General features: G+C 38.8%; 2 protein-coding genes across 2 annotated transcripts; both read right to left on the reverse strand.

The window, feature by feature from the left end:
* Positions 1 to 5,815: 5,815 nt before the first annotated feature.
* Positions 5,816 to 9,928, reverse strand: LOC132554957 (uncharacterized). The gene has a single exon (XM_060219286.1). The coding sequence runs from the start codon at positions 9,926 to 9,928 to the stop codon at positions 5,816 to 5,818; it is 4,113 nt and encodes a 1,370-aa protein (XP_060075269.1).
* Positions 9,929 to 10,010: 82 nt separating this feature from the next.
* LOC132554958 (uncharacterized) lies at positions 10,011 to 14,027 on the reverse strand. The gene is made up of 2 exons (XM_060219287.1): positions 12,804 to 14,027; positions 10,011 to 11,282 (listed from the first exon to the last, which is right to left on the reverse strand). The coding sequence occupies exons 1-2, from the start codon at positions 14,025 to 14,027 to the stop codon at positions 10,011 to 10,013; spliced, it is 2,496 nt and encodes an 831-aa protein (XP_060075270.1).
* Between the last annotated feature and the right edge of the window lie 387 nt (positions 14,028 to 14,414).

Raw genomic sequence — 14,414 nt, forward strand, 5'->3', positions numbered from 1 at the left:
ATCGCTGTAACTGTGGACCTATCCCGAGAAAAACACTGGAAATATACACCTCTGTCAGTCAACCCGTTTTTATTGTCGACAATCTACATATTGCTGAAAACAACTCCAACTTGACGTCGAGCCACACTCATGATGATTTCAGTTGCCAAGACAATAACAAGTGTGACACAATTTGCTTTTCCTTTTGTTATTATTTGACCATGAATTGTATGTATTGAATGTTGATAAGAAGAATGGAACATTTGCACACTTCACTATGTTGACTCTTTAAGGAAGCCTATTCAAATCACTGACAACCTGTTTTAATCCACAGCTTTTCTATGTAATCAATAAAGTATATGTTGACAAAAAACAGTCAATCCGAATGCCTACTTCAGGACGAAGGTACTTCAAAGAAAAATCCATATCATTCTCAATGTTACTAATATGTTGCACATATCACATGAAACCAAATAATTTATAATCTGTTAGGAGCTGAATCTGATATCATTTCGCTACATACCGCCACAGAATTATCCATTTTGACGTGTGATTTCACCAGATGTTAAAATGATATAACAGCCTGTGAACGCACTACGAACAACATGCGTGACTAAAAGGGTCTTTTAAAATAGGTATACGAGCTATTGCACCCAATTACTGTAAGCTTTAAAAGCTATGATGAAACATGTTTCATAACTTTAATATAGTGACACGATGACTTGAAGTTGTTTAGACAATGGGTTTGTGACCGATTACTATATTTGTCCTTTCTTTTTGCCTTGTCGTATCTTTGATAATAATTTATAAAACTACATTAATGAATAAGGAAACATTTACGAATATGTTATGCTAGTATGAATTACGTCCTACTTCATGCATCTTGCACATGTGTGCCAGTAATTGTTCAAATTCAATAAGCTTGCTAATGTATGCCAGTAATTGTTCAAATTCAATAAGCTAATATGCATTTAGATAACATCAGACTTTAAAGTAAGACGGTGCGAACGTTTGTATGTTGTTATGAGGTGTGACTTTGAAAGATGTTTGTGATCTTAGGAGTATGACTGGGAGAGGTGTTTGTAATTGTAGGGGTGTTTGTATGTGGTTGTAAGGTGTGTGTGACTATGAGAGGTGTTTGTGATTGCAGGAGTATGACTTGGAGAGGTGTTTGTAATTGTAGGTGTGTTTGTATGTGGTTGTAAGGTATGTGTGGCTGTGAGAGATATTTGTGATTGTTGGTGTTTTTGTATGTGGTTGTAAGCTGTGTGTAGTTGAGAGAGGTGTTTGTGATTGTAGGAATGTTTGTATGTGGTTATGAGGTATTTGGCCTTGAACATTCCCAATCAAACTTCATACGAAGGTGTTTCTCCTACGTTGTCTAAGGTCTCCTTCTGAGTGTTTGATTTGGCTATATTGTATCTTTTAATGAATATATTTTTTGACTATTGGTTATAGTTTTTTCCTGTTGGCAAGATCATAATATAGTGCCGATAAAAAAAATAGAAAAGTAACTTGATAAATATGTTGCGATTTCATTGTAATTTGTGTTTAAGCTTATCTTGGTAACCACTAAATAATTACTAAGTGTGCAATCATATCATTGTCACGAAAACAACCCTACATAAGCATATTCTATTATCAAAATTACTGTATTGACGGTATTTGACGAACCAAACAGGTATACTAACGAGCACCAGACACCTCAAATTTCTTATCGCATAAATAGAATATTTCCCAATGTGATCGAGATGACAACAATAAAAGTTCCCTTTCAACGTGAGTTTGAGAAGAAAAATGGAGGAATATCGAATCAACTGTGACGTGTAAATACTGAATGATTTCGATGCAGGAATATTCATCTCCTGAAATGGAAAATTTACAATTGGAAATTGAAATCTTCATACTTATCATATAGCTTGTTTAAAAATGTCCCTGCTAATTTTGTCGCAAGAAAATATTTACGTAGGCAGTTGATGTGAAAGGATCGGGCATGTTCTTGATTACCAATTCAGAGGAGTATATGTAATGGAAATTGAAGTATAAGAGTTATGTCCCTTGAATATGACTTGTGTAGTGGAAATTGAAGTATAAGAGTTATGTCACTTGAATATGATAATAGCTAATTACATAGGTTAATTTGTTCATCTAATGATTTTTGTCGATTAATACAAATGTTTATAATTCTGTAGTAAGATATGGAAAGGTATTCTGTACTATGTTAATATTTTAGTATGCATCATTTATGGTAAATTAAATACCAACGATTGACACACCTAATTAAAGAGTTTATTATACATGTAAATAGAAATTACTTTGAATGATTGCGAGCGCTGTTATACTGACTGTTGGTAAAGCTTTCAGAGATACACAGACGACGAAACACTTCCTACCAAGTTTATGAAACTAAAAAAAAAAAAAAAAAACACTTCCTACCAAGTACATAACACCGTTATTTGCAACAGGTGGTGGGTGAAAGTCTGAAATAGTGGCTTTTCCGAAACCGCTTGTCAAGCTGGTGCGAGGGCTGTTTAGTTCTCACCGAAGCTTGGACTTTTGACTGTGGATAGCTAGCGATAGGGTTAGGTTAGAATACGAGCAAGGGTTGACTTAGTTGGTAGGACAACCTAGTGCTTAGTCAGGACTGACTATATTGTTCGGTGACTAGTTCAGTAGTTGGAACTAGGGTTAGGTGAAGTCACTGGGTGTCGAGCTTGCACTCACGCTCACATGCTAGTCGGAACAGTCTGTGTCGGGACAGCAGTCCATGTGAATACTAGTTCGTTCGTTAGTTTTATTGTTAACTCAGGTAGAGTTTGCTGTTACACGCTATATGTATATATCGGCATTTGTTAGCTAGTATCTCTGCAAGGAATCAAAGACTTACCCACCGTGTGCAAAGTTAGGCTGCACGTTACATATATTCGATGGACATACAAATAAATTTCATGTTATCAAAAAACAACACATCAACAATATATTCAATATATAAGTGACATTGAAGGACTTCGAAAGGACTTCACGATCAAATTTGTTGAGCACCTTTATAAATTCAGTCTCGTGGAAAACAAAAACAACTTAGTCAAAAGAGGGACGACGTTTGTTCCTATTGGTATTTAAGTAGCCTGTTGGAAGATCTTACCACAAAAATCGATGAATGTATTGTTAACCATGAACTCAATCATCTTGATGATCTGCTCTTCCGTTTATGAGTTGGACATGTTTTTCATTAAATAAGCTTACGTATAGGTCAAAACCATAGTAATGCTTCTTTGGAAAAGAAAAAGGGTCATCACAAGAGAACGAAGGCGTTCCTTCAGTTTGAGCATGGTAGTGTACAGAGTAGAAAAAAGTCAAATATTCTTATAAAAGAAATGTTCTGTTTAGATGAACGAACCCGGACTATTTAGTCTATTTAGTCACAGTTTCCAAGAACCACGGAATGACCTAAATGGATATGGTGTAGTATGTACTGATTGTAAAAGCGAAAATGATTGCTTGAAAGAAACCGAAACCTGTTTCAAACCACCAAATGCCGGCTCAAAGCTCTAAATGCAACGTTCATGCAACAAAGTACGGGTTGCAAACAACACAATGTGGGTCGCAAACAACAAAGTACTTGTTTCAAAAGGAGATATCAAACAACCAAATCCATACTTCAAACAATATCATAAACAGTTGCATCAATGAAATACGGGTTATATTCAAATAAAATAAAATTAAAAGCAATAAAAAAATCGCCGTCGAACACTTGCTTCGCATAGATGTTGTCTTGAGCGGGAGATTAGCGTACCGTCACGATAAATATTTTCACACACACTGAACCCCAATTTTCTATTGTTCAATTGGAAAATTGATTGAGTATACTGTATCAATGTTAGAGTTCCTAAAAAACACTTTTATGATTTATTTATGATTTTATTTCTCAGAAAAACAGTTTCCTGGAACAATATATAAATAGACATTCTAAATTAAGAATTCTAAATATTTTCTCGAAATGTACCAACAACCTGCTGATGTATTATAACCTATAGGGGCATTTTCTGACAGGCTGTTAACACGTCTGTCATACCACATTTATGCTAAAAAATGCATTAGTATGTTTCCGGTAATACATACAATATGTGCATATTTTACTCGATTCTGATTTGCTATAATGGTCTTATTTCAAACGAAACTTCAACTTCAAAGCTCAATTGATTGGTGCAAATAACATTTATTTGCAACTCATGTTCAAAAGCATATTGTGATCGTCTTAAATAACTTCTGTTCGTGATCATTCTGTTATGTTTAATAACCCGAATAAGAATAACTTTCTTCTGTTCGTTTCTTTGTATAGAGTTTTGTAGCTGAGAACATTGTATTCTTCTTACACGTGAGGATATTCCTTTACAATTGTCTTAGGTAGGACATAACATCTGCCTGTCACTGATGACAGTATCGTGGCTTGTACATTCACTACATTTTAGTTGGAGAAGGATCGCATTTAATACGAAATTCGGATTTACTACATGGCCTGCATGCGTATAAGCCTAGAAAGAAGCAATATGACGGACGCAAATACAAAAAGGCGACGAGGACCAAAAAGTGCCAGAAAGCGTAAGAGGAAGGAGTCAGACCACACAGGGCCCCACTAGTTCAGCGCCCGCTATTCACATAGATATTTCTCCCACAACAAAACGAATTACTAAGACTGATTGTTAAAACTATATATCATGACTCCATAGAATCATTTACTGCAAACAAGAATTAGTAGAAAGGCGCAAAAGCAAGTGTCATACATAAGACATGTGCGTTTGAATGTTTTCATAATTCACACATGACTAGCCAGATGCATATATTTCGAGTGCCAGTTTTGCTTTGAAAGTCCTTGTGTTTTTAGTGGCATATATTTGATTATTATCGAATCGTTGCTTAACTCTAACCAAAGTTTGAGAAACTGGGATGTGGTTGTTATCTGTTATTCGAAACGTTTGGTTGAGCAATTTGACTTTGTGCTAATAATTAATTCGTGAACAATTGCTTTATTCCCTAAATTCCATGGAGCAGTTTGTTTAGTATTTGGATGTAATTATAATGTTATCTACGACCTCCTCCTTTCCCTTCAATCAAAACAGCATACAAATTAGGTCTGTTCAGCGTCATCGACGAAAGCAACCATATAAACATTGGTCAATCCAAGTAAGTAATGCCACGCTCGCAAATGAGAACAATGCATACCTGTGATGTCGAGTGAGTCCAAAGAAATACAAACTAAACGCCTTTAATGAGTTCCTTTATTACATATACAAAGTTCCCAGTTCCTATAGCCATAGTTCACAATCATCACAAACACAGTGTAGGGGTTCTTGGTTGCACCTAGCTTGCGCCCCAACCTGCGGTAAAAAACTGAAAAATACAGAAATTAACCTGTCCTTAGCACATATTTTGCCTTTAGAGCCACAAAACAAACATATTTCAACAAAATTAATCAAATTTCAAACGTTTAAACCGTATTAAAGTTACCTCATGGGTCACCTAAGCCTTGCTAAATCCGTAAGTCTGTTTCCTTTGGACTTTCACGTAAACATATCCCATGATGCATTTTTCCACGATGTACAAAGAATGAACTCTGAACCCTGACCTGACTACCAGAGCAGACGGACAATATAAAACTAGCGTTTCACTACATTCCTCGCCTGATTGCTAAATCACTACTACATTTAAACCCTGTAAACATTCATATTATTTATAACCCGATGAAAATATATAATATCAAAACTTATCTGAATAACAATAAACTAAAGTTTCTAAGCAATAAAATTCACTTGTCGCTGTCAATGTTCAACACAATAATTCACTCTGCCATCAATAGTACTAACTGAGTAATAGGACGGATATACGAAACCGATCGTCCATTACGAATTGTCTTAACTCTGACTTTACGAACAAGACCATCGTGACTAGGAAAAACACATTCAACAATTCCCATTGGCCAGTCATTACGATGAGAGTCATGATCCTTCAGCAAAACAATGTCACCTTGTTTCAAGTTTGAACGTTCGTGATTCCACTTTTGTCGCGTTTGTAGCGATTGTAGATAGTCTCTTCTCCACGCGTTCCAAAATTTCTGGGCCAATACCTGAACACATCGCCATTGGGATCGAAACATGTCTTTCACTGAGAAGTCTACCAAGGTTAGATCTACATTTGGAACGTCAGTCTTTTGCGTAATGAGAGTACTTGGCGACAATACCACTGGGTTTTCAGGGTCGTCAGATACGGGTACCAGTGGTCGCTGGTTCACTATAGCACACGCTTCGGCTAGAAAAGTCGTAAGCACTTCATGCGTGAGGTGTTTAGTGTCAGTATTACGCAACATGTTGTCCAGAATCCTTCTAACGGTACCAATAAGCCGTTCCCAAGATCCGCCCATATGGGAGGCATATGGAGGATTAAAAGTCCATGTGATGCTTTCCTCTGAAAGAAAGTCTTTTACGGCTTTGTCCTCGACGTCAATAACATTCAAGTTAAGTTCCTTAACGGCTCCTACGAAGTTAGATCCTTTGTCCGACCTAATGTGCTTTACCGGTCCTCTGAGCGCGATGAATCTCCGCAGTGCGTTAATGAAGGAAGATGTGCTCATCTCCTCTACGACCTCAATATGTATCCCTCTCGATACCATGCAACAGAATATTATAGCCCAACGTTTTGCGTTAGCTTGTCCTCCCCTAGTTTTTCTCGCGCGCACATTCCATGGTCCAAACGCATCCAATCCAATGTAAGTGAAAGGCGGACATGGTGTCAAACGATCCTGCGGTAAAGTACACATTTTTTGTTCCACAAACTTTCCTCGGAGTTTCCTGCACACGACACAGTGATGTAAAATAGAGGAAATTAATCGCTTTCCTCCCACTAGCCAATAACCAGAAGAACGTATTTTACCCTCCGTAATATGTCGGCCTTGGTGTTCCGATTTCTCGTGATAATGTCTCACGATTAGAGTAGCCACGTGATGTTTTGCTGGGACAATGATCGGATCCTTTCCAGGTAAGTCAATGTCACTATTCTGAATCCTACCACCAATCCTCAGGAGCCCCTCGTCGTCTAGAAACGGCGACAATTTCAACAAAGAATTGTTCCTGTTTAACGGCAGTCCTTTCTGCAAACAGTCGATTTCCATCGAATAAAACTCTTGTTGAACAACCTTCAGTATGAGGTTCTTTGAATCGTTAGCAAAACGCAACACGTCTGGATTGTCTGTTCCGTTGTGATGACGATGCGCGACTTGTTTCAGTAAGGTTATTGCACTAACCAACCTAGTCCATGACGAAAATCTCGCGAAACGGTCAGGATCGAGAGCGAAGTCCTTCCGAACGTGAGTTTTCATGACATTTGTTTCGTTGACGAACGTTATTTCACCGTCGTCGTTACCGATCAACGGAAATACTTGGTCTCTATACGAACTTTGCAAATCACTCATGACGTCAACGGGTCCGTTCAACCACACTGACTTTCCAACGTCTTTCGCACGCATTGGCCTAGTCGCACTATCGGCAGGGTTACATTCACTAGAAACGAAACTCCACTGCTGTTTGGAAGATAACTTCAGAATCTTGTCAATCCGATTAGCAACATAAACGAAGAAACGGCGCGTGTCGTTAAATATATACCCTAGTACTACCTGACTGTCGGTATAGTAGTAGGTGGCGTCAAACACAACATCGACGTGTTCGGATATAAATAAACCGAGTTCAGTAGCAAGAACAGCCGCGCATAGTTCTAGTCTTGGAATGGTATGTCCGTGGGAAGGCGCTACTTTCGATTTGCCAAGAACGTATCCAACAGAAGCATTTTCCTGTACGTCATAAATTTTCATGTATGCTACTGCGCCTATGGCATCCTTTGACGCGTCTGAGAATACGTGTAGTTCACGACGAATTGCCTTTTCCAATGACGAATTGGAGTAACATCTCGAAATTTCTAACTGTTCCAGATCTTTAAGCGAAGACCTCCATTTTTTCCAATCAGAGTTCAAGTCCGGAGGTAAAGGGTCATCCCAGTCAAGATCCTTTGACGATAACACATTTCGCATTAATAGTCTGCCTCCGAGAATAACTGGTGCCACAAAGCCGAGGGGGTCGAATACACTATGTATTGTAGAAAGTACGCCTCGTTTGGTGAACGGTTTCACCTCATCAGAAACACTAAACGTGAACGTATCACAACCGACTTTCCAACGTAGTCCGAGACTCCTATGAACGATATCATCGAAGTCCATATCGCAAATTTCGCTGGTATCCTCTTTTGGAAACTGCTTTAAAACATCAACACTGTTCGACGAGAACTTGTGCAAGTGAATGTTTCCGTTTTGCCGTAATCGAGCTTGAGTGTCTCTCAACAACTGCACTGCGTGACCTTCGTCAGATACAGAGGTCAACCCATCGTCAACGTAGAAGCTCTCTTTGACGAAACAACACACCTCGTCGCACGCGGAAGAATCGATATGGTCGCAAGCAGATTTCCTTAATCCAAGTGTGGCAATACACGGAGAAGACGAGTTGCCAAACACATGCACGCACATACGAAATTCCCTTAGCGGTTGTGTGGGATCATTATCTTGAAACCATAAGAAACGTAGAAAGTTTCTGTCACGCTTGTGCACATAGAAGTTGAAGAACATCTGTTCAACATCGGCCATAATCGCAATTCGTTCCTTCCTGAATTTCATTAACACACCAACCAAATTGTTTATGAGATCCGGACCTGTCATGAGAATGTCGTTAAGCGAATGTCCATTAAACTTTGCCGCCGAATCGAACACGACTCGGATTTTGTTGGGTTTTTGGGGATGATAAACCCCGAATATCGGTAGATACCATGCTTCCTCGCCGTCTTGTAACTCGGGAGCTACCTCTGCATGCTCCTTGTCAAAAATGTTTTGCATAAACGCACAAAACTGTTCGCGCTTAGTAGGATTTTTCAGTAACGACTTTCGTAGATTTTCTGCGCGATGCCTTGCCTGATCCATATTGTTTGACAAAGTAGGTCGTTCCTTTTTTAGCGGTAACGGTGCACTCCAATTACCGTACTCGTCCTTAATAAACTCCCCTTCCATGACACGCATGAATTCCTTATCCTGTTGCGAGTAACCAGGAATATCATCGAATTTTGTTCTTTGAAATATGTCCATTCCAATTGGCAACTTATCGGATTTTTCAAACTGAGCCTTGAAGTAATTCGGACACGGATCCATGAGAGTAGGTCTGCCATCCGGTAAAACGACCGTTTTGCTCACAGTTATGACCGTAGGTTTGTGAACGAGACCTAGGCACGATTCTCCTACAACTACCCAACCGAATTTTAATTTCTGTGCATATGGTTCACGTTCATGTCCAGTTCGCTGTTCCAACACATGATGCGCCGAAATGAGATCTCTGCCAACGAGAAGCAATATGGGCGTATCGTTTTCATACTCTGGGATAAGATGAGCAATGTCCTGCATGTGACTATAGTGTCGTGCAACTTCCGGTGTAGGTATTTCCTGTTTCACATTCGGAATATGATTGCATTCTGTAATCAACGGTAATTTTAATGAGTATTCCTTGTCCAATGATTCCATTACGTATCCGCTGCCTTGCCTCCCGGTTACCTGAATTTCACCGGCACATGATGAAAGTACGTATCCGGTTTCCGTAGAATGATCTCCAAAATAATCGAAGAACTCACTTTTGGCCAATGTCCGATTGCTCTGCTCATCTATAATGGCATAAGCACGCAACACATTATTAAGTTGTCCGTCCTTGTAGATATTTACTAACACCGTTTTTGCACACGATTTCCCCACGAAGGGACCGGTTTCACCGCACAACTGTGTACACTTGGAATTTATCTTACGATTGTCTCCCCTGATACTTGTCCTTTCCTCGCCGTGAGACTGACGGGGCTGATATTTGTCATCATGAAACATAGTGCAATGCGATGAACCTTTACACACAGTACAGATTACTTTTTCTGTACAGTCCTTGGCCAAATGTTTGTCCTTACAACACTTAAAGCACACGCCGTGTTTTAAGAATTTCCCTCTTTTCGTCCTTGGATTTCGATAGAAACAGGTGGCAATCTGATAACAAATGCTTCACTTCTCTCGCACTGTCATGAAGTGGGCACAAAAATGCTGTAGGCACATTATTAACTTCCGTTTTCTTTGAAAAGACGTATGCATTCCTACTTCCGGTAGACGCAGTACGACGTTGTTCTTTGCTGACGCTAGGTACCGCAGTACCATCGGTGTAATTGAAACTCGGGTTGTTCATTCGCGAGCTCATTTCCTGTATGAACCTCTCGAAAACACTGAATTTCGGATATGTAACATTGTGCTCGGTTTGATATCTGCACGCATAGTCAGTCCATTTGTTTTGTATGAACACGGGTAACTTGCAAACAATTGGGTTTATACCGCTGGACGAATCGTAGTACGCCATTATCGAGCTGAACGCCGTGTTTTCCTTTACTGCCTGAATTTCCGCCAATATGTTCGAAAGATCAAACAATTTCTGACCATCTCGGTTCGTTAATTTCGGGAATTTGTTTAGCCTTTCCCTCAAAGATAACTCAATTTGCTCGGGCGCGCCGTACTTCTCACTGAGCCTAGTCCAGATTTTACACAAGGCTTGGGGTGGGTCGTGTATGTTTGCAGCACGTAGACTTACAGCCTGTTTTCGAGATTCTGGCCCCAACCATTTCGATAATAAGTCTAATTGTTCTTGAGGGCTTACATCAAGTTCCTTTACAACATTTAGGAATGACATTTTCCAGACACGATACTCCTCGGGTTTATCAGTAAACTGAGTGAGTCTACCCATAAGCAAGTCTTTCTTTAGCATAAATTTGGTCAAATCATTCAGTCCAGTTACACACTGACCTGGGGTGAATTCTCGAGCCTCAACGTTTAACGGTACTTTATGTGAATAGGGGTCGAATGTTTCATAACCGGTGTTCAAATTTTCGGCTTGACTTTGCACAAATTCAACTGTCCTAGACTTCCTGTGTAACTCCTCATCATCCGACGGTGCTTGTGAACAATGTCTGATAGGGCTACCAGTGTCAATAACGTCATCCATAGCCTTAAGCTCGGCTGCTGCCTCGTCCAGTTCTCTTTGTGATTTTAACAGCTGAAGGGATTTTTGCAATTCGGCCTCTTTCTCAACAAATTTTAGCCTCACTTTGGCCGCTTCCAATTTCGCTCGTTGTTTCATATATACTGAACTGACCCTGGAGATGTTAGTTATGCTAGAACGCACTGAGGTTTTACTTGTTTTCGACTTTATTGACATAATATCCGAAACGCCGTTTTTATATTCACTTACACTATGCCGAGGATTTTCCTCGACTACAAACCCCTGTGAAATGTTATCGACCACAGATACAGTTTGAACTGGTTTTATTTTGTCAATAAATGATTGAATTTGGTCCAAAACCGTGTCACACTGGGATTTTAATGTTTCCACAGCTGTCATATGAGATAATAATTCTTCCTGGCCTTGTTCCGTTCTACTTTCTTCCAAATATTTACTGAATTTGGTTGAAACTTGTTCATAGGATTCATATGATTGGGTAATGTCTGATGCCAAGGATTTTAATTCATCCAAGTTCATATTTTCATACTCAATATCAGTTATGAGACAATCTAAATTTCTGTATAAATTTAACAGTCTATGTTTATACTTGCCGACTGTGTCCTCAAATGCCTGATGTGCCTTTTCCGTCATTTTGATGGTTCTTTTTCCCGGGTTTTCAGCCATGAGTTTTTTACTGTGATGTCGAGTGAGTCCAAAGAAATACAAACTAAACGCCTTTAATGAGTTCCTTTATTACATATACAAAGTTCCCAGTTCCTATAGCCATAGTTCACAATCATCACAAACACAGTGTAGGGGTTCTTGGTTGCACCTAGCTTGCGCCCCAACCTGCGGTAAAAAACTGAAAAATACAGAAATTAACCTGTCCTTAGCACATATTTTGTCTTTAGAGCCACAAAACAAACATATTTCAACAAAATTAATCAAATTTCAAACGTTTAAACCGTATTAAAGTTACCTCATTGGTCACCTAAGCCTTGCTAAATCCGTAAGTCTGTTTCTTTTGGACTTTCACGTAAACATATCCCATGATGCATTTTTCCACGATGTACAAAGAATGAACTCTGAACCCTGACCTGACTACCAGAGCAGACGGACAATATAAAACTAGCGTTTCACTACAATACCACAACGGCACCAACAGGCAAACTAACGAACATCTAACACGTTCAGCTTTATGTCGCATAAAGAAGTAGGATATTTCTCAGTGCGATCACTATGGCGACCATAAAACTTCCCAATAATTATCATCAATCTGCATTTTTGGAATCCTTGTGTTACTGTATACTTTTACGGGAAGGAACTATAACAAAAATTAAAAATCATCCTCAGGTAATTTTATCTCAATTAAACACAGCTGACGATTTTTGCATGTCGCTAAGTTACAATTTTACAAGTTAATACAAGCAACACAGAATACAGAGACCCATATGTTATTATGGTGTACTTAAAACTTAAAACCGTCGGTCGAAAATTTCAACTCGGTTTAAATTATGACTTTTTTAACACGAGTAACATACAACCACGTGTGCATGAGACCGCCATTTCGGAAAGGTATTGCGTTTGAAAAAAAAATCTTTACAAAAAGAGGACAGAACATGTCTGATATTATGAAATGTTACCATTCACAAGAGCATGTATTAAAAATAACCCTCATAAAACACATCATACTGTAGTTGTCGCACGTGAAGAAATGGATGTTGCTAGTTCGTCCCAAAACACAACATTACCATGCAAGTCACCACGGGGATACTCGATATAGGTTTTGCTCTCAATAATATCCAGTAACGACAGTGGTAAATCTCGAGGCGGAATATCCTCATAGAACACCAATAAAAGGACAGAGTCGCCTCCCCTAGAATATATACTCTCCATTCGAGCCATGTTAAATTCGAACATACACCAGTACGAATTAAGATAGTTCCGGGAGAGTATGATAACAGTTTTCCTGCTTTGGTGGATAGCGTTGGTGATGTTCTGGGCTATGTCTTCCCCTGGTATGAAGTCTCTTTGGTGCAGACAAAGTCGCAGCCCGTGATTGTCTTCCAAATGGATCAGCATCTCCTTTACCACGAACATGTAATCATCTGAACAATATGATATAAATGCATCATACAGGTAGTCATCATCGTCTTCCGCATTAACAACGGGTCTATAACCGCGATACTGGGTCTTGGCCATGTAAAACAGATAACGCAGTTTCCACCTGTAGCGGTAGATCATACCAGAAATCACAAAGGTTACCGACAACAGAATCACTGAAGCACACACTGCTATGATACCTATATAACTATCACACGACTTACTTATTTCCAACAAGGTTGTATCAAAATTGGAAAACGTTATTTCTGTTCCGTTGGAGAAAGCACATTTGTATGTTAGAAAATGTTCAAACAAATCTTTTTTTCGACCTAACCATTTAAGGAAATCGAGTTCCTCACACGAGCAGTCCATACGATTCCCTTGCAAATTAATGGTTAAATTGTTGTCCTTTAAACTATCTATCTGGTCTCGTTGGTCCTGTTTGATTCCTCTAAGTTGATTATGGGTAATATCGAGATATTGAAGATGTTTCATATGTGATATATCGAGACTTAACTCATTCAATGCGTTGTTACTCAAATTCAGTATCTGAAGTTCATGTTGGTTTTTGAGAAGTAAGGCTGGTAAGGTGTATATGTGATTTCTAGATAGGTCCAAAGTTTTTAAACTCATAAGGTGCCTGAATATTTTACCATTAACATCTTTATATAGCACCAATCCTAATAAATTGTTCTGAACTAGCAGTGTTTCTAATCTATTTTTATCCATTAAGAAGTTATCAGAAATATAGGAACAATAATTATTGGATAAATCAGCATGTTTAAGGTGTTTAAGATTAAGTAGAGGTCCTTTCCATGAATGAAATAAATTATTACTGAAATCCATTATTGTGACGTTATTGTCGCGGAAATGAACCCGACCGATTTCAAAATTCATTGCATTATTACTGTAGTACAATTCTCTAAGTGATTGTGGAACCCTAATTTGTGTGATTGTATCTTTGTTTTTAGAGCTCTTTATATGTAATAATGGATTTCTATTACAACTGAGCAATTCAGTAGTTTGTCCGAAGGTCACCAAGTCACGTGACGGTGGGGCACGCCAATCATGACAATCACTACTTCCAACTTCCAAATTATGAGGATTTCCCTGATGTTCTGCGTGTATTATTTCAATATTCGGTAACGAGGACACGAACTCGATATAATATAGCCCATATGATAGATCATTGTCTTTAACTGATAAGAAAGTCAATGACTCAGGAAGTTTTCC

This window comes from Ylistrum balloti, unplaced genomic scaffold, assembly GCF_031769215.1.
Source record: "Ylistrum balloti isolate Yb309-2 unplaced genomic scaffold, AGI_CSIRO_Ybal_v1 Utg370450, whole genome shotgun sequence".
Taxonomy (NCBI): Eukaryota; Metazoa; Mollusca; class Bivalvia; order Pectinida; family Pectinidae; genus Ylistrum; species Ylistrum balloti.

Bases quoted from the DNA above. Each gene is read 5' to 3' on its own strand.
- LOC132554958 (XM_060219287.1), bottom strand. From the start codon at position 14,027: ATGGATTTCAGTAATAATTTATTTCATTCATGGAAAGGACCTCTACTT. The intron at 11,283-12,803 runs GCAACATCCATT...ATGTCAATAAAG, and splicing joins TTGTGTTTTGGGACGAACTA to TCGAAAACAAGTAAAACCTC.
- LOC132554957 (XM_060219286.1), bottom strand. From the start codon at position 9,928: ATGTTTCATGATGACAAATATCAGCCCCGTCAGTCTCACGGCGAGGAA.